Source organism: Anopheles funestus, chromosome 2RL (genome assembly GCF_943734845.2).
Source record: "Anopheles funestus chromosome 2RL, idAnoFuneDA-416_04, whole genome shotgun sequence".
NCBI classification, from domain to species: Eukaryota; Metazoa; Arthropoda; class Insecta; order Diptera; family Culicidae; genus Anopheles; species Anopheles funestus.
In genome coordinates this window covers 77,222,933-77,242,311 of record NC_064598.1, presented here as the reverse complement: position 1 = coordinate 77,242,311, position 19,379 = coordinate 77,222,933, and the positions used below count along the sequence as shown (strand labels likewise).

Here is a 19,379-nt window from a genome sequence, read left to right as displayed (position 1 = left end):
AATAAAAAATTAAACACTAACATAAAACAGCATATTCCACACATGTTTTGTAGGTATGTTTAAGAAAAAAAAACAGTGTAATTAAACATAAAACATCATTCAGCCACTCATCAACGAGCTATTTAATTGTTGCAAATACCTTTCGCGGTTCACGGAACACTGCAAGTGAAATCATAACGACAGCAACATTTGTAGTGTTCACCGAACGGTTGCCCGATTTGACATGACAGCACATTGACAGGAGAATGAGAAACACGTGGGGATTGTTTACAAAACAAAACCCCAGTTTTAGGAATGTGCGAACAAAAGATTATGCTTCGTATTCCAGTAAAACGAGCTCAGTACTTTCCATTTCCTCAGTGAATCGCTTCCGAAACGGTGTGTTGCAAATGTGGTAAAAGTTTTGTGTGATAAAAGTGAAATGCAAATGTGATAATGCGTACGCATTCTAGGTGCATTGTATGGGGTGAAAAGGTGGAACAAATGGGCATCGCTAGAGCAGCATGCGTGCGTAGAATCCGGGTGGGTAGAATGTGCGTTGATTGGTTAAGACTGTGCTTCATAGGATCATTTCTATAGGCCAGTTTTCATCTCTTGTTGACCGAACCTTGAGTTCGTTCTACCCACGATGATGAGGTCAAGTGTTTACCCCGGAGCGTGAAACTGTCGGATCTCGGCTGCGTCTCTGACGTGTCGATCTGTACTTGATGATCGTATCTTACAACGGGGGTCAAACACAGTCTGAGTGGAGTTTTGAGAAAACTTTTTACAGAACATAATTGAAATACAAGAAACAGCATGATCGTTGCTCGCATTAGGTTTGTGAGCATATGTAATAGAAAAGAAGCGAGGATTGCTCGCCGTGTTTAGGAAGAAAATCAGATTAAAAAACCTTGGTATATTCGCGACAAAGATTGGTTAGGGCTGGTATATTTTTAAACTAGCAAATAAATGCATTTCAGACATTGTGTAACATTATTTTCTCACCGTAAAAACAGCTATAATTGTGTGCATCTTGTTCACTTCGTTCTAATTCTATGATGCTTCGTCGATCATCTTCTTCACAGTACGCCGCACAATCTTACCGGACGGAGTCATGGGGAACCCGTCAACGAACCGCACGCCACCACGCAATCGCTTGAAATCCGTCACCTGTCCATCGACGTGCCGCACTATGTCTTCCGCTTGCAGTACACAGCCCGGTTTGCGCTCTACAACCGCCATCGGCAGATCGGTCGATCCGTCCGGCGATGGAATGCCGATCACACACACCTGCTTCACACCGTCCATCTTCTGTATGATGCCTTCCAGATCGGACGGTGACACCTGGAAGTTGTTGTACTTGATGATGTCCTTAATGCGATCGATCACGTACAGACTGCCGTCGGCCTCCATGTACCCGATGTCACCGCTCCGGAAGAATCCATCTACCGTAAGAGCATTCTTGGTCGCTTCCTCGTTGTAAAGGTAACCCTAAAAGTAAGAACATTCGGAACTCATTATTGCTACTTTACTTTTAGTGTCGAATGTGTTCGACCTACCAGAAACATGTACCGATGGCGTAACAGAAGCTCGCCAGAAATTCCTGGTCCAACCACTTGTCCTTCCTCATTCACCACCCGGCACTCGACGTTCGTTGAAAGTGGACCAACGGAACCGGGCTTAACCGTGGCGTCGTTACGCGTGATAAATCCAATTTCTGAACTGCCGTAGATGGAACGCGTGTGTCCATTTGGCAGCTGTTTCTGCAGCCTTAAAATCAATTCGGGTGGAACCATCGAGCCACCGAGTTGCCACTGTCGAACGCTACTAAGATCCGCTGTTGGCAGGCGAGGATGGGCCAGTAAAGCGGACACATAGGATGGTGGTGTGAACAGATTCTCGATGCGATACTTCTCGATCAGATCGAGTAGAAGATCCGGTTGGCACGGTTTGCTTGTGAGGACACGAGGTCGGCTGTAGAACAGAGAAGTCATCACCGCAAAGATACCGGTGGCCCAGAACAGTGAGCTAAAGTTAAAGATGGGTCCGTCGGAGATTTCTCTGCAAGAAACGCAAATTAACATGATCAATAACCGTAAAGATGAACCTGTTTGGCGACACACGGCGGTACGCGAACTTACGTGGAAAACACCATTCCATCTACGAAATGTGCATGCGAAAGACAAACGCCCTTCGGTAGCCCGGTTGTACCGGAAGAGCACAGTACCATCGCGAGTAGTTTAGTTGCATCGCCGAGATATTCGGGCCGGAAACCTTTCTCACCCTCGATCGGTTCTAGCAACTCATCCACCGATCTGACACCCTTCTCGGCGGCCGGTCCCATCACAAACAGTTGCACCTTCGAACGGATAGCATTGTGTGCGGCTTCGGCCACCACGTCCCTGTTGCCCGGATCACAAAAAACAAGTGCTGATTGTGTTTGTTTCATCATGTGCTCGAAATCGTCCCTTCCGAAGATGGGTGCGAGTGGGTTAACGGCCAGACCCAGCACCCAACAACCGATCAACACGGGCACCACATTTTCCCCATTTCCACAGGCGAGACTCACAAAGTCACCACGTTTGTACCCGAGCCGCCGGAGGTGCAATGCGACGCGTATGATGCGTAGCCTCATTTCGCCGCATGTCGTCTTCCGACCAGTGTCCGCATTTATTTGAATCACACGATCGGGACAGCGGGTCAACGAGTCGAGCACGATGCGACCAATGCCGGCAGCAGGATTGTACACCGACGGTAACCGTTCACCGTACCAAAGCTTTTGCCCTTCATCGTACACACTTTGAGCTGTAACGTGTTCCATTTTGTTTTGGGTTGTAGAACACACTGGCACAAAAGCGACTGGAGCTGGATTTGGAAAGAATTGTTCCTACCCACCGCACGGTTACAGATAGACTGATCGCAAGATCTTTAATACAAGAAGATTTAATACATCATGGAGAGATCGTGCATACGGGAACCACCGAACACACAACCGTTCACGTACAGTTTTAGCCGCAAATTTGCTTATCAGCTGTGAGATAGGGACAAAAACAATCAGACAGTGAATGGTACTTCACTGTGTGCAAGTCATCGTTTTGTACAATAATAGCCACATTTACATACAGTCACCCCCGTCATAATGTGCGTAGAACTTGACGAAGGGTCAAAGGTGCATTCCTCCCCTACAGTGTGGTATGAGATTGCGATCAGTTTACATGTTTTGCATAATCAAAGTCACCCATGAAAGAGAACGAGAGGAAGCAATAGAAATGACGTTTTAGGATGCCCCGCTAAAGAGAGGGGTTTTGTTATCGTGCTACCTACCTACATTTGTGTGATCATAGCAAGCCATCAAGTGATGAATGGAAGGGCAACTATGACGGTTGATTGCTGCTTGTTTACAGAATGATAAAGGGATTTTTGTTTTTTTTAAGAGTAGAAAGTACATAATGGAGACAAATGATAAATTGCAGCAATAGCTTGTAATGAATGGCTTCTAGCTGTAGCTTCTCAGTACGCCGTTCGTGTTGCATAGTATTTGATTAGTGATAAATGATGTGGGTTGCTGCTTGTGAAAGAATTTCGCTATGAATAGGAACAACAGTTTCATCTGTTTTGCTATCATTCTGTTCTATCCTTTGTGTATTACATTTTGTCTTTTAATTATTATTAGGGGCTTTGTTTATACAAAAACTAACATGAAATAAGCTACTTCTAATACTTTGGATTTATAATGCGTGGGCGATAGTGTGAGAACGTATGATGAAAAGTAAAATATTCTTCGTCTCTTTCCTTTCGCAAGGATTTCTCCATGATCGGCCGGTAAACATGATTTTTCGACACAAAGAGAGCATGTAACGTAGGAGGTTACAATCACTTGTATCCATATCGAAGGAAGGGGAAATAATCCTGCATCCTATTCCAATTGCTATCCGTGATAACACGTGGAAAAAAGACCCCTATATAAAACACTAAGCTAGGGAAATGGCAGTTGATAATACATTTTTTGTTGGATGCTCTCTTATTATTTTAAACGCTAAAACCGATCGTTTTCTGCGACAAGAACCTAGGAGAGTCGAACTTGTCCGGCTTTTTTTCTCATTTCATGAGCGTCATCGTACCATCAACACTCAGGTAATCATAACTACGATTCCACCATAGCTTCCGAACTTGGTTCCTCGAATAACTTCTGGCACAGAGGTCTGAGGGCATGGCCGTCCAAGAAGAAAATGTAGCAATTGGTGCCATCTATCGATCACAGGTTAAAGATTGACGATCCGTTGGATACCGACCGAGTAATAGGCAAAAGTTGATACAAAAATGAAGAAAATTTTACATTTTCTCAAACAGGGTAAGGAACTTGGTTCCTCGAATAACTTCTGGCACATAGATCTGAGGGCATGGCCGTCCAAGAAGAAAATGTAGCCATTGGTGCCATCTATCGATCACAGGTTAAAGATTGACGATCCGTTGGATACCGACCGAGTAATAGGCAAAAGTTGGCGCAAAACTGAGCCTTAGTAAATTTTCATTTTTTTGAATTTTTTGATTTTTTTATAATTTTTTACTATTTTTTTTTTGTTTAAAACATTATTTGATTGAAAAGAAACTTATTGCAACCAATTGGCATTAAAATAAAACAATTTAAATTTTTTTGCAAAATTTCCCAAAAAAATCGTAAGAGGTAAGCCTTATGAAATTTTCGAGCTGAAATTTTTAAAAATTTTTTTTTCTGATTTTTTATTCTTTTTTTAATTTAAAGCACTATTTAAGTGAAAAGAAACTTATTGCAACAAATTCCCATTAAAATATATCACATTTAATAAATTTGCTACATTGCTCCAAAATGAGGAAAATTTTACATTTTCTCAAACAGGGTAAGGAACTTGGTTCCTCGAATAACTTCTGGCACAGAGGACTGAGGGCATGGCCGTCCAAGAAGAAAATGTAGCCATTGGTGCCATCTATCGATCACAGGTTAAAGATTGACGATCCGTTGGATACCGACCGAGTAATAGGCAAAAGTTGATACAAAAATGAAGAAAATTTTACATTTTCCCAAACAGGGTAAGGAACATGGTTCCTCGAATAACTTCTGGCACAGAGGACTGAGGGCATGGCCGTCCAAGAAGAAAATGTAGCCATTGGTGCCATCTATCGACCACAGGTTAAAGATTGACGATCCGTTGGATAGCGACCGAGTTATAGGCAAAAGTTGGCGCAAAAATGAGCCTTAGTAAATTTTCATTTGAATTTCAATTTTGAATTTTTTGATTTTTTTATAATTTTTTTACTATTTTTTTTGTTCAAAACATTATTTGATTGAAAAGAAACTTATTGCAACCAATTGGCATTAAAATAAAACAATTTAATTTTTTTTGCAAAATTTCCCAAAAAAATCGTAAGGGGTAAGCCTTATAAAATTTTCGAGCTGAAATTTTTTAAAAAAATTTTTTCTGATTTTTTATACTTTTTTTAATTTAAAGCACTATTTAAGTGAAAAGAAACTTATTGCAACAAATTCCCATTAAAATATATCACATTTAAAAATTTTGCTACATTGCTCCAAAATGAGGAAAATTTTACATTTTCTCAAACAGGGTAAGGAACTTGGTTCCTCGAATAACTTCTGGCACAGAGGACTGAGGGCATGGCCGTCCAAGAAGAAAATGTAGCCATTGGTGCCATCTATCGATCACAGGTTAAAGATTGACGATCCGTTGGATACCGACCGAGTTATAGGCAAAAGTTGATACAAAAATGAAGAAAATTTTACATTTTCCCAAACAGGGTAAGGAACTTGGTTCCTCGAATAACTTCTGGCACAGAGGCCTGAGGGCATGGCCGTCCAAGAAGAAAATGTAGCCATTGGTGCCATCTATCGATCACAGGTTAAAGATTGGCGATCCGTTGGATACCGACCGAGTTATAGGCAAAAGTTGGCGCAAAACTGAGCCTTAGTAAATTTTCATTTTTTTGAATTTTTTGATTTTTTTATAATTTTTTACTATTTTTTTTTTGTTTAAAACATTATTTGATTGAAAAGAAACTTATTGCAACCAATTGGCATTAAAATAAAACAATTTAAATTTTTTTGCAAAATTTCCCAAAAAAATCGTAAGAGGTAAGCCTTATGAAATTTTCGAGCTGAAATTTTTAAAAATTTTTTTTTCTGATTTTTTATTCTTTTTTTAATTTAAAGCACTATTTAAGTGCAAAGAAACTTATTGCAACAAATTCCCATTAAAATATTTTTAATATATTAATAAATTTGCTACATTGCTCCAAAATGAGGAAAATTTTACATTTTCTCAAACAGGGTAAGGAACTTGGTTCCTCGAATAACTTCTGGCACAGAGGACTGAGGGCATGGCCGTCCAAGAAGAAAATGTAGCCATTGGTGCCATCTATCGATCACAGGTTAAAGATTGACGATCCGTTGGATACCGACCGAGTAATAGGCAAAAGTTGGCGCAAAACTGAGCCTTAGTAAATTTTCATTTTTTTGAATTTTTTGATTTTTTTATAATTTTTTACTATTTTTTTTTTGTTTAAAACATTATTTGATTGAAAAGAAACTTATTGCAACCAATTGGCATTAAAATAAAACAATTTAAATTTTTTTGCAAAATTTCCCAAAAAAATCGTAAGAGGTAAGCCTTATGAAATTTTCGAGCTGAAATTTTTAAAAATTTTTTTTTCTGATTTTTTATTCTTTTTTTAATTTAAAGCACTATTTAAGTGAAAAGAAACTTATTGCAACAAATTCCCATTAAAATATATCACATTTAATAAATTTGCTACATTGCTCCAAAATGAGGAAAATTTTACATTTTCTCAAACAGGGTAAGGAACTTGGTTCCTCGAATAACTTCTGGCACAGAGGACTGAGGGCATGGCCGTCCAAGAAGAAAATGTAGCCATTGGTGCCATCTATCGATCACAGGTTAAAGATTGACGATCCGTTGGATACCGACCGAGTAATAGGCAAAAGTTGGCGCAAAACTGAGCCTTAGTAAATTTTCATTTTTTTGAATTTTTTGATTTTTTTATAATTTTTTACTATTTTTTTTTTTGTTTAAAACATTATTTGATTGAAAAGAAACTTATTGCAACCAATTGGCATTAAAATAAAACAATTTAAATTTTTTTGCAAAATTTCCCAAAAAAATCGTAAGAGGTAAGCCTTATGAAATTTTCGAGCTGAAATTTTTAAAAATTTTTTTTTCTGATTTTTTATTCTTTTTTTAATTTAAAGCACTATTTAAGTGAAAAGAAACTTATTGCAACAAATTCCCATTAAAATATATCACATTTAATAAATTTGCTACATTGCTCCAAAATGAGGAAAATTTTACATTTTCTCAAACAGGGTAAGGAACTTGGTTCCTCGAATAACTTCTGGCACAGAGGACTGAGGGCATGGCCGTCCAAGAAGAAAATGTAGCCATTGGTGCCATCTATCGATCACAGGTTAAAGATTGACGATCCGTTGGATACCGACCGAGTAATAGGCAAAAGTTGATACAAAAATGAAGAAAATTTTACATTTTCCCAAACAGGGTAAGGAACTTGGTTCCTCGAATAACTTCTGGCACAGAGGCCTGAGGGCATGGCCGTCCAAGAAGAAAATGTAGCCATTGGTGCCATCTATCGATCACAGGTTAAAGATTGGCGATCCGTTGGATACCGACCGAGTTATAGGCAAAAGTTGGCGCAAAACTGAGCCTTAGTAAATTTTCATTTTTTTGAATTTTTTGATTTTTTTATAATTTTTGACTATTTTTTTTGTTTAAAACATTATTTGTTTGAAAAGAAACTTATTGCAACCAATTGGCATTAAAATAAAACAATTTAAATTTTTTTGCAAAATTTCCCAAAATAATCGTAAGGGGTAAGCCTTATGAAATTTTCGAGCTAAATTTTTTAAAATTTTTTTTTCTGATTTTTTATTCGTTTTTTAATTTAAAGCACTATTTAAGTGAAAAGAAATTTATTGCAACAAATTCCCATTAAAATATATCACATTTAAAAAATTTGCTACATTGCTCCAAAATGAGGAAAATTTTACATTTTCTCAAACAGGGTAAGGAACTTGGTTCCTCGAATAACTTCTGGCACAGCGGTCTGAGGGCATGGCCGTCCAAGAAGAAAATGTAGCCATTGGTGCCATCTATCGACCACAGGTTAAAGATTGACGATCCGTTGGATACCGACCGAGTAATAGGCAAAAGTTGATACAAAAATGAAGAAAATTTTACATTTTCTCAAACAGGGTAGGGAACTTGGTTCCTCGAATAACTTCTGGCACAGAGGTCTGAGGGCATGGCCGTCCAAGAAGAAAATGTAGCCATTGGTGCCATCTATCGACCACAGTTTAAAGATTGGCGATCCGTTGGATACCGACCGAGTTATAGGCAAAAGTTGATACAAAAATGAAGAAAATTTTACATTTTCTCAAACAGGGTAGGGAACTTGGTTCCTCGAATAACTTCTGGCACAGAGGTCTGAGGGCATGGCCGTCCAAGAAGAAAATGTAGCCATTGGTGCCATCTATCGACCACAGGTTAAAGATTGGCGATCCCTGGGATACCGACCGAGTTATAGGCAAAAGTTGGCGCAAAAATGAGCCTTAGTAAATTTTCATTTGTTTGAATTTTTTGATTTTTTTATAATTTTTGACTATTTTTTTGTTTAAAACATTATTTGATTGAAAAGAAACTTATTGCAACCAATTGGCATTAAAATAAAACAATTTAAATTTTTTTGCAAAATTTCCCAAAAAAATCGTAAGGGGTAAGCCTTATGAAATTTTCGAGCTGAAATTTTTTTAAAATTTTTTTTCTGATTTTTTATACTTTTTTTAATTTAAAGCACTATTTAAGTGAAAAGAAACTTATTGCAACAAATTCCCATTAAAATATATCACATTTAAAAATTTTGCTACATTGCTCCAAAATGAGGAAAATTTTACATTTTCTCAAACAGGGTAAGGAACTTGGTTCCTCGAATAACTTCTGGCACAGCGGTCTGAGGGCATGGCCGTCCAAGAAGAAAATGTAGCCATTGGTGCCATCTATCGACCACAGGTTAAAGATTGGCGATCCGTTGGATACCGACCGAGTTATAGGCAAAAGTTGATACAAAAATGAGGAAAATTTTACATTTTCTCAAACAGGGTAAGGAACTTGGTTCCTCGAATAACTTCTGGCACAGCGGTCTGAGGGCATGGCCGTCCAAGAAGAAAATGTAGCCATTGGTGCCATCTATCGACCACAGGTTAAAGATTGGCGATCCGTGGGATACCGACCGAGTAATAGGCAAAAGTTGGCGCAAAAATGAGCCTTAGTAAATTTTCATTTGTTTGAATTTTTTGATTTTTTTATAATTTTTGACTATTTTTTTGTTTAAAACATTATTTGATTGAAAAGAAACTTATTGCAACCAATTGGCATTAAAATAAAACAATTTAAATTTTTTTGCAAAATTTCCCAAAAAAATCGTAAGGGGTAAGCCTTACGAAATTTTCGACTTGAAATTTTTTTAAAAAATTTTTTCTGATTTTTTATACTTTTTTTAATTTAAAGCACTATTTAACTGAAAAGAAACTTATTGCAACAAATTCGCATTCAAATATATCACATTTAAAAATTTTGCTACATTGCTCCAAAATGAGGAAAATTTTACATTTTCTCAAACAGGGTAAGGAACTTGGTTCCTCGAATAACTTCTGGCACAGCGGTCTGAGGGCATGGCCGTCCAAGAAGAAAATGTAGCCATTGGTGCCATCTATCGACCACAGGTTAAAGATTGACGATCCGTTGGATACCGACCGAGTAATAGGCAAAAGTTGATACAAAAATGAAGAAAATTTTACATTTTCCCAAACAGGGTAAGGAACATGGTTCCTCGAATAACTTCTGGCACAGAGGACTGAGGGCATGGCCGTCCAAGAAGAAAATGTAGCCATTGGTGCCATCTATCGACCACAGGTTAAAGATTGACGATCCGTTGGATAGCGACCGAGTTATAGGCAAAAGTTGGCGCAAAAATGAGCCTTAGTAAATTTTCATTTGAATTTCAATTTTGAATTTTTTGATTTTTTTATAATTTTTTTACTATTTTTTTTGTTCAAAACATTATTTGATTGAAAAGAAACTTATTGCAACCAATTGGCATTAAAATAAAACAATTTAATTTTTTTTGCAAAATTTCCCAAAAAAATCGTAAGGGGTAAGCCTTATAAAATTTTCGAGCTGAAATTTTTTAAAAAAATTTTTTCTGATTTTTTATACTTTTTTTAATTTAAAGCACTATTTAAGTGAAAAGAAACTTATTGCAACAAATTCCCATTAAAATATATCACATTTAAAAATTTTGCTACATTGCTCCAAAATGAGGAAAATTTTACATTTTCTCAAACAGGGTAAGGAACTTGGTTCCTCGAATAACTTCTGGCACAGAGGACTGAGGGCATGGCCGTCCAAGAAGAAAATGTAGCCATTGGTGCCATCTATCGATCACAGGTTAAAGATTGACGATCCGTTGGATACCGACCGAGTAATAGGCAAAAGTTGATACAAAAATGAAGAAAATTTTACATTTTCCCAAACAGGGTAAGGAACTTGGTTCCTCGAATAACTTCTGGCACAGAGGCCTGAGGGCATGGCCGTCCAAGAAGAAAATGTAGCCATTGGTGCCATCTATCGATCACAGGTTAAAGATTGGCGATCCGTTGGATACCGACCGAGTTATAGGCAAAAGTTGGCGCAAAACTGAGCCTTAGTAAATTTTAATTTTTTTGAATTTTTTGATTTTTTTATAATTTTTGACTATTTTTTTTGTTTAAAACATTATTTGTTTGAAAAGAAACTTATTGCAACCAATTGGCATTAAAATAAAACAATTTAAATTTTTTTGCAAAATTTCCCAAAATAATCGTAAGGGGTAAGCCTTATGAAATTTTCGAGCTAAATTTTTTAAAATTTTTTTTTCTGATTTTTTATTCGTTTTTTAATTTAAAGCACTATTTAAGTGAAAAGAAATTTATTGCAACAAATTCCCATTAAAATATATCACATTTAAAAAATTTGCTACATTGCTCCAAAATGAGGAAAATTTTACATTTTCTCAAACAGGGTAAGGAACTTGGTTCCTCGAATAACTTCTGGCACAGCGGTCTGAGGGCATGGCCGTCCAAGAAGAAAATGTAGCCATTGGTGCCATCTATCGACCACAGGTTAAAGATTGACGATCCGTTGGATACCGACCGAGTAATAGGCAAAAGTTGATACAAAAATGAAGAAAATTTTACATTTTCTCAAACAGGGTAGGGAACTTGGTTCCTCGAATAACTTCTGGCACAGAGGTCTGAGGGCATGGCCGTCCAAGAAGAAAATGTAGCCATTGGTGCCATCTATCGACCACAGTTTAAAGATTGGCGATCCGTTGGATACCGACCGAGTTATAGGCAAAAGTTGATACAAAAATGAAGAAAATTTTACATTTTCTCAAACAGGGTAGGGAACTTGGTTCCTCGAATAACTTCTGGCACAGAGGTCTGAGGGCATGGCCGTCCAAGAAGAAAATGTAGCCATTGGTGCCATCTATCGACCACAGGTTAAAGATTGGCGATCCCTGGGATACCGACCGAGTTATAGGCAAAAGTTGGCGCAAAAATGAGCCTTAGTAAATTTTCATTTGTTTGAATTTTTTGATTTTTTTATAATTTTTGACTATTTTTTTGTTTAAAACATTATTTGATTGAAAAGAAACTTATTGCAACCAATTGGCATTAAAATAAAACAATTTAAATTTTTTTGCAAAATTTCCCAAAAAAATCGTAAGGGGTAAGCCTTATGAAATTTTCGAGCTGAAATTTTTTTAAAATTTTTTTTCTGATTTTTTATACTTTTTTTAATTTAAAGCACTATTTAAGTGAAAAGAAACTTATTGCAACAAATTCCCATTAAAATATATCACATTTAAAAATTTTGCTACATTGCTCCAAAATGAGGAAAATTTTACATTTTCTCAAACAGGGTAAGGAACTTGGTTCCTCGAATAACTTCTGGCACAGCGGTCTGAGGGCATGGCCGTCCAAGAAGAAAATGTAGCCATTGGTGCCATCTATCGACCACAGGTTAAAGATTGGCGATCCGTTGGATACCGACCGAGTTATAGGCAAAAGTTGATACAAAAATGAAGAAAATTTTACATTTTCTCAAACAGGGTAAGGAACTTGGTTCCTCGAATAACTTCTGGCACAGCGGTCTGAGGGCATGGCCGTCCAAGAAGAAAATGTAGCCATTGGTGCCATCTATCGACCACAGGTTAAAGATTGGCGATCCGTGGGATACCGACCGAGTAATAGGCAAAAGTTGGCGCAAAAATGAGCCTTAGTAAATTTTCATTTGTTTGAATTTTTTGATTTTTTTATAATTTTTGACTATTTTTTTGTTTAAAACATTATTTGATTGAAAAGAAACTTATTGCAACCAATTGGCATTAAAATAAAACAATTTAAATTTTTTTGCAAAATTTCCCAAAAAAATCGTAAGGGGTAAGCCTTACGAAATTTTCGACTTGAAATTTTTTTAAAAAATTTTTTCTGATTTTTTATACTTTTTTTAATTTAAAGCACTATTTAACTGAAAAGAAACTTATTGCAACAAATTCGCATTCAAATATATCACATTTAAAAATTTTGCTACATTGCTCCAAAATGAGGAAAATTTTACATTTTCTCAAACAGGGTAAGGAACTTGGTTCCTCGAATAACTTCTGGCACAGCGGTCTGAGGGCATGGCCGTCCAAGAAGAAAATGTAGCCATTGGTGCCATCTATCGACCACAGGTTAAAGATTGACGATCCGTTGGATACCGACCGAGTAATAGGCAAAAGTTGATACAAAAATGAAGAAAATTTTACATTTTCTCAAACAGGGTAAGGAACGTGTTTCCTCGAATAACTTCTGGCACAGCGGTCTGAGGGCATGGCCGTCCAAGAAGAAAATGTAGCCATTGGTGCCATCTATCGACCACAGGTTAAAGATTGGCGATCCGTGGGATACCGACCGAGTTATAGGCAAAAGTTGGCGCAAAAATGAGCCTTAGTAAATTTTCATTTGTTTGAATTTTTTGATTTTTTTATAATTTTTGACTATTTTTTTTGTTTAAAACATTATTTGATTGAAAAGAAACTTATTGCAACCAATTGGCATTAAAATAAAACAATTTAAATTTTTTTGCAAAATTTCCCAAAAAAATCGTAAGGGGTAAGCCTTATGAAATTTTCGAGTTGAAATTTTTTTAAATTTTTTTTTCTGATTTTTTATTCTTTTTTTAATTTAAAGCACTATTTAAGTGAAAAGAAACTTATTGCAACAAATTCCCATTAAAATATATCACATTTAAAAATTTTGCTACATTGCTCCAAAATGAGGAAAATTTTACATTTTCTCAAACAGGGTAAGGAACTTGGTTCCTCGAATAACTTCTGGCACAGCGGTCTGAGGGCATGGCCGTCCAAGAAGAAAATGTAGCCATTGGTGCCATCTATCGACCACAGGTTAAAGATTGACGATCCGTTGGATACCGACCGAGTAATAGGCAAAAGTTGATACAAAAATGAAGAAAATTTTACATTTTCTCAAACAGGGTAAGGAACGTGGTTCCTTGAATAACTTCTGGCACAGCGGTCTGAGGGCATGGCCGTCCAAGAAGAAAATGTAGCCATTGGTGCCATCTATCGACCACAGGTTAAAGATTGGCGATCCGTTGGATACCGACCGAGTTATAGGAAAAAGTTGGCGCAAAAATGAGCCTTAGTAAATTTTCATTTGTTTGAATTTTTTGATTTTTTTATAATTTTTGACTATTTTTTTTGTTTAAAACATTATTTGATTGAAAAGAAACTTATTGGAACCAATTGGCATTAAAATAAAACAATTTAAATTTTTTTGCAAAATTTCCCAAAAAAATCGTAAGGGGTAAGCCTTATGAAATTTTCGAGCTGAAATTTTTTAAATTTTTTTTTCTGATTTTTTATTCTTTTTTTAATTTAAAGCACTATTTAAGTGAAAAGAAACTTATTGCAACAAATTCGCATTCAAATATATCACATTTAAAAATTTTGCTACATTGCTCCAAAATGAGGAAAATTTTACATTTTCTCAAACAGGGTAAGGAACTTGGTTCCTCGAATAACTTCTGGCACAGCGGTCTGAGGGCATGGCCGTCCAAGAAGAAAATGTAGCCATTGGTGCCATCTATCGACCACAGGTTAAAGATTGACGATCCGTTGGATACCAACCGAGTTATAGGCAAAAGTTGATACAAAAATGAGAAAAATTTTACATTTTCTCAAACAGGGTAAGGAACTTGGTTCCTCGAATAACTTCTGGCACAGCGGTCTGAGGGCATGGCCGTCCAAGAAGAAAATGTAGCCATTGGTGCCATCTATCGACCACAGGTTAAAGATTGGCGATCCGTGGGATACCGACCGAGTTATAGGCAAAAGTTGGCGCAAAAATGAGCCTTAGTAAATTTTCATTTGTTTGAATTTTTTGATTTTTTTATAATTTTTGACTATTTTTTTGTTTAAAACATTATTTGATTGAAAAGAAACTTATTGCAACCAATTGGCATTAAAATAAAACAATTTAAATTTTTTTGCAAAATTTCCCAAAAAAATCGTAAGGGGTAAGCCTTATGAAATTTTCGAGCTGAAATTTTTTTAAAAATTTTTTTCTGATTTTTTATACTTTTTTTAATTTAAAGCACTATTTAAGTGAAAAGAAACTTATTGCAACAAATTCCCATTAAAATATATCACATTTAAAAATTTTGCTACATTGCTCCAAAATGAGGAAAATTTTACATTTTCTCAAACAGGGTAAGGAACTTGGTTCCTCGAATAACTTGTGGCACAGAGGTCTGAGGGCATGGCCGTCCAAGAAGAAAATGTAGCCATTGGTGCCATCTATCGATCACAGGTTAAAGATTGACGATCCGTTGGATACCGACCGAGTAATAGGCAAAAGTTTATACAAAAATGAAGAAAATTTTACATTTTCTCAAACAGGGTAAGGAACTTGGTTCCTCGAATAACTTCTGACACAGAGGTCTGAGAGCATGGCCGTCCAAGAAGAAAATGTAGCCATTGGTGCCATCTATCGACCACAGGTTAAAGATTGACGATCCGTTGGATAGCGACCGAGTTATAGGCAAAAGTTGGCGCAAAAATGAGCCTTAGTAAATTTTCATTTTTTTGAATTTTTTGATAATTTTTTTATAATTTTTTACTATTTTTTTTTTGTTTAAAACATTATTTGATTGAAAAGAAACTTATTGCAACCAATTGGCATTAAAATAAAACAATTTAAATTTTTTTGCAAAATTTCCCAAAAAAATCGTAAGGGGTAAGCCTTATGAAATTTTCGAGCTAAATTTTTTAAAATTTTTTTTTCTGATTTTTTATTCGTTTTTTAATTTAAAGCACTATTTAAGTGAAAAGAAATTTATTGCAACAAATTCCCATTAAAATATATCACATTTAAAAAATTTGCTACATTGCTCCAAAATGAGGAAAATTTTACATTTTCTCAAACAGGGTAAGGAACTTGGTTCCTCGAATAACTTCTGGCACAGAGCTCTGAGGGCATGGCCGTCCAAGAAGAAAATGTAGCCATTGGTGCCATCTATCGACCACAGGTTAAAGATTGGCGATCCGTTGGATACCGACCGAGTTATAGGCAAAAGTTGATACAAAAATGAGGAAAATTTTACATTTTCTCAAACAGGGTAAGGAACTTGGTTCCTCGAATAACTTCTGGCACAGCGGTCTGAGGGCATGGCCGTCCAAGAAGAAAATGTAGCCATTGGTGCCATCTATCGACCACAGGTTAAAGATTGGCGATCCGTTGGATACCGACCGAGTTATAGGCAAAAGTTGATACAAAAATGAGGAAAATTTTACATTTTCTCAAACAGGGTAAGGAACTTGGTTCCTCGAATAACTTCTGGCACAGCGGTCTGAGGGCATGGCCGTCCAAGAAGAAAATGTAGCCATTGGTGCCATCTATCGACCACAGGTTAAAGATTGGCGATCCGTGGGATACCGACCGAGTTATAGGCAAAAGTTGGCGCAAAAATGAACCTTAGTAAATTTTCATTTGTTTGAATTTTTTGATTTTTTTATAATTTTTGACTATTTTTTTTGTTTAAAACATTATTTGATTGAAAAGAAACTTATTGCAACCAATTGGCATTAAAATAAAACAATTTAATTTTTTTTTGCAAAATTTCCCAAAAAAATCGTAAGGGGTAAGCCTTACGAAATTTTCGACTTGAAATTTTTTTAAAAATTTTTTTCTGATTTTTTATACTTTTTTTAATTTAAAGCACTATTTAAGTGAAAAGAAACTTATTGCAACAAATTCGCATTAAAATATATCACATTTAAAAATTTTGCTACATTGCTCCAAAATGAAGAAAATTTTACATTTTCTCAAACAGGGTAAGGAACTTGGTTCCTCGAATAACTTCTGGCACAGCGGTCTGAGGGCATGGCCGTCCAAGAAGAAAATGTAGCCATTGGTGCCATCTATCGACCACAGGTTAAAGATTGGCGATCCGTTGGATACCGACCGAGTTATAGGCAAAAGTTGATACAAAAATGAAGAAAATTTTACATTTTCTCAAACAGGGTAGGGAACTTGGTTCCTCGAATAACTTCTGGCACAGAGGTCTGAGGGCATGGCCGTCCAAGAAGAAAATGTAGCCATTGGTGCCATCTATCGATCACAGGTTAAAGATTGGCGATCCGTTGGATACCGACCGAGTTATAGGCAAAAGTTGGCGCAAAACTGAGCCTTAGTAAATTTTCATTTTTTTGAATTTTTTGATTTTTTTATAATTTTTGACTATTTTTTTTGTTTAAAACATTATTTGATTGAAAAGAAACTTATTGCAACCAATTGGCATTAAAATAAAACAATTTAAATTTTTTTGCAAAATTTCCCAAAAAAATCGTAAGGGGTAAGCCTTATGAAATTTTCGAGCTAAATTTTTTAAAATTTTTTTCTGATTTTTTATTCTTTTTTTAATTTAAAGCACTATTTAAGTGAAAAGAAATTTATTGCAACAAATTCCCATTAAAATATATCACATTTAAAAAATTTGCTACATTGCTCCAAAATGAGGAAAATTTTACATTTTCTCAAACAGGGTAAGGAAATTGGTTCCTCGAATAACTTCTGGCACAGAGCTCTGAGGGCATGGCCGTCCAAGAAGAAAATGTAGCCATTGGTGCCATCTATCGACCACAGGTTAAAGATTGACGATCCGTTGGATACCGACCGAGTAATAGGCAAAAGTTGATACAAAAATGAAGAAAATTTTACATTTTCTCAAACAGGGTAGGGAACTTGGTTCCTCGAATAACTTCTGGCACAGAGGTCTGAGGGCATGGCCGTCCAAGAAGAAAATGTAGCCATTGGTGCCATCTATCGACCACAGTTTAAAGATTGGCGATCCGTTGGATACCGACCGAGTTATAGGCAAAAGTTGATACAAAAATGAGGAAAATTTTACATTTTCTCAAACAGGGTAAGGAACGTGGTTCCTTGAATAACTTCTGGCACAGAGGTCTGAGGGCATGGCCGTCCAAGAAGAAAATGTAGCCATTGGTGCCATCTATCGACCACAGGTTAAAGATTGGCGATCCGTGGGATACCGACCGAGTTATAGGCAAAAGTTGGCGCAAAAATGAGCCTTAGTAAATTTTCATTTGTTTGAATTTTTTGATTTTTTTATAATTTTTGACTATTTTTTTGTTTAAAACATTATTTGATTGAAAAGAAACATATTGCAACCAATTGGCATTAAAATAAAACAATTTAAATTTTTTTGCAAAATTTCCCAAAAAAATCGTAAGGGGTAAGCCTTATGAAATTTTCGAGTTGAAATTTTTTTAAAATTTTTTTTCTGATTTTTTATTCTTTTTTTAATTTAAAGCACTATTTAAGTGAAAAGAAACTTATTGCAACAAATTCCCATTAAAATATATCACATTTAAAAATTTTGCTACATTGCTCCAAAATGAGGAAAATTTTACATTTTCTCAAACAGGGTAAGGAACTTGGTTCCTCGAATAACTTCTGGCACAGCGGTCTGAGGGTATGGCCGTCCAAGAAGAAAATGTAGCCATTGGTGCCATCTATCGACCACAGGTTAAAGATTGACGATCCGTTGGATACCGACCGAGTAATAGGCAAAAGTTGATACAAAAATGAAGAAAATTTTACATTTTCTCAAACAGGGTAAGGAACGTGTTTCCTCGAATAACTTCTGGCACAGCGGTCTGAGGGCATGGCCGTCCAAGAAGAAAATGTAGCCATTGGTGCCATCTATCGACCACAGGTTAAAGATTGGCGATCCGTGGGATACCGACCGAGTTATAGGCAAAAGTTGGCGCAAAAATGAGCCTTAGTAAATTTTCATTTGTTTGAATTTTTTGATTTTTTTATAATTTTTGACTATTTTTTTTGTTTAAAACATTATTTGATTGAAAAGAAACTTATTGCAACCAATTGGCATTAAAATAAAACAATTTAAATTTTTTTGCAAAATTTCCCAAAAAAATCGTAAGGGGTAAGCCTTATGAAATTTTCGAGTTGAAATTTTTTTAAAATTTTTTTTCTGATTTTTTATTCTTTTTTTAATTTAAAGCACTATTTAAGTGAAAAGAAACTTATTGCAACAAATTCCCATTAAAATATATCACATTTAAAAAATTTGCTACATTGCTCCAAAATGAGGAAAATTTTACATTTTCTCAAACAGGGTAAGGAACTTGGTTCCTCGAATAACTTCTGGCACAGAGCTCTGAGGGCATGGCCGTCCAAGAAGAAAATGTAGCCATTGGTGCCATCTATCGACCACAGGTTAAAGATTGACGATCCGTTGGATACCGACCGAGTAATAGGCAAAAGTTGATACAAAAATGAAGAAAATTTTACATTTTCTCAAACAGGGTAGGGAACTTGGTTCCTCGAATAACTTCTGGCACAGAGGTCTGAGGGCATGGCCGTCCAAGAAGAAAATGTAGCCATTGGTGCCATCTATCGACCACAGGTTAAAGATTGGCGATCCGTTGGATACCGACCGAGTTATAGGCAAAAGTTGATACAAAAATGAGGAAAATTTTACATTTTCTCAAACAGGGTAAGGAACTTGGTTCCTCGAATAACTTCTGGCACAGCGGTCTGAGGGCATGGCCGTCCAAGAAGAAAATGTAGCCATTGGTGCCATCTATCGACCACAGGTTAAAGATTGGCGATCCGTGGGATACCGACCGAGTTATAGGCAAAAGTTGGCGCAAAAATGAACCTTAGT

The 19,379-nt window shown here is 36.2% G+C and overlaps 2 protein-coding genes and 1 non-coding gene across 3 annotated transcripts in view; 1 reads left to right on the top strand and 2 right to left on the bottom strand.

Annotated features, from left to right (window-relative positions):
* The window catches only part of LOC125763899 (uncharacterized), a 337,203-nt gene that overhangs the window by 53,727 nt on the left and 264,097 nt on the right, over positions 1-19,379 (bottom strand). The gene's annotated exons all lie outside the window — the stretch shown is intronic.
* LOC125766677 (small nucleolar RNA U3) lies at positions 549-750 on the top strand. The gene has a single exon (XR_007418686.1). It is a non-coding gene; the product is annotated as a small nucleolar RNA U3 (small nucleolar RNA).
* LOC125763931 (acyl-CoA synthetase 7-like) lies at positions 902-2,968 on the bottom strand. The gene is made up of 3 exons (XM_049427667.1): positions 2,124-2,968; positions 1,542-2,043; positions 902-1,473 (listed from the first exon to the last, which is right to left on the bottom strand). The coding sequence occupies exons 1-3, from the start codon at positions 2,801-2,803 to the stop codon at positions 1,036-1,038; spliced, it is 1,620 nt and encodes a 539-aa protein (XP_049283624.1). The 5' UTR covers positions 2,804-2,968; the 3' UTR covers positions 902-1,035.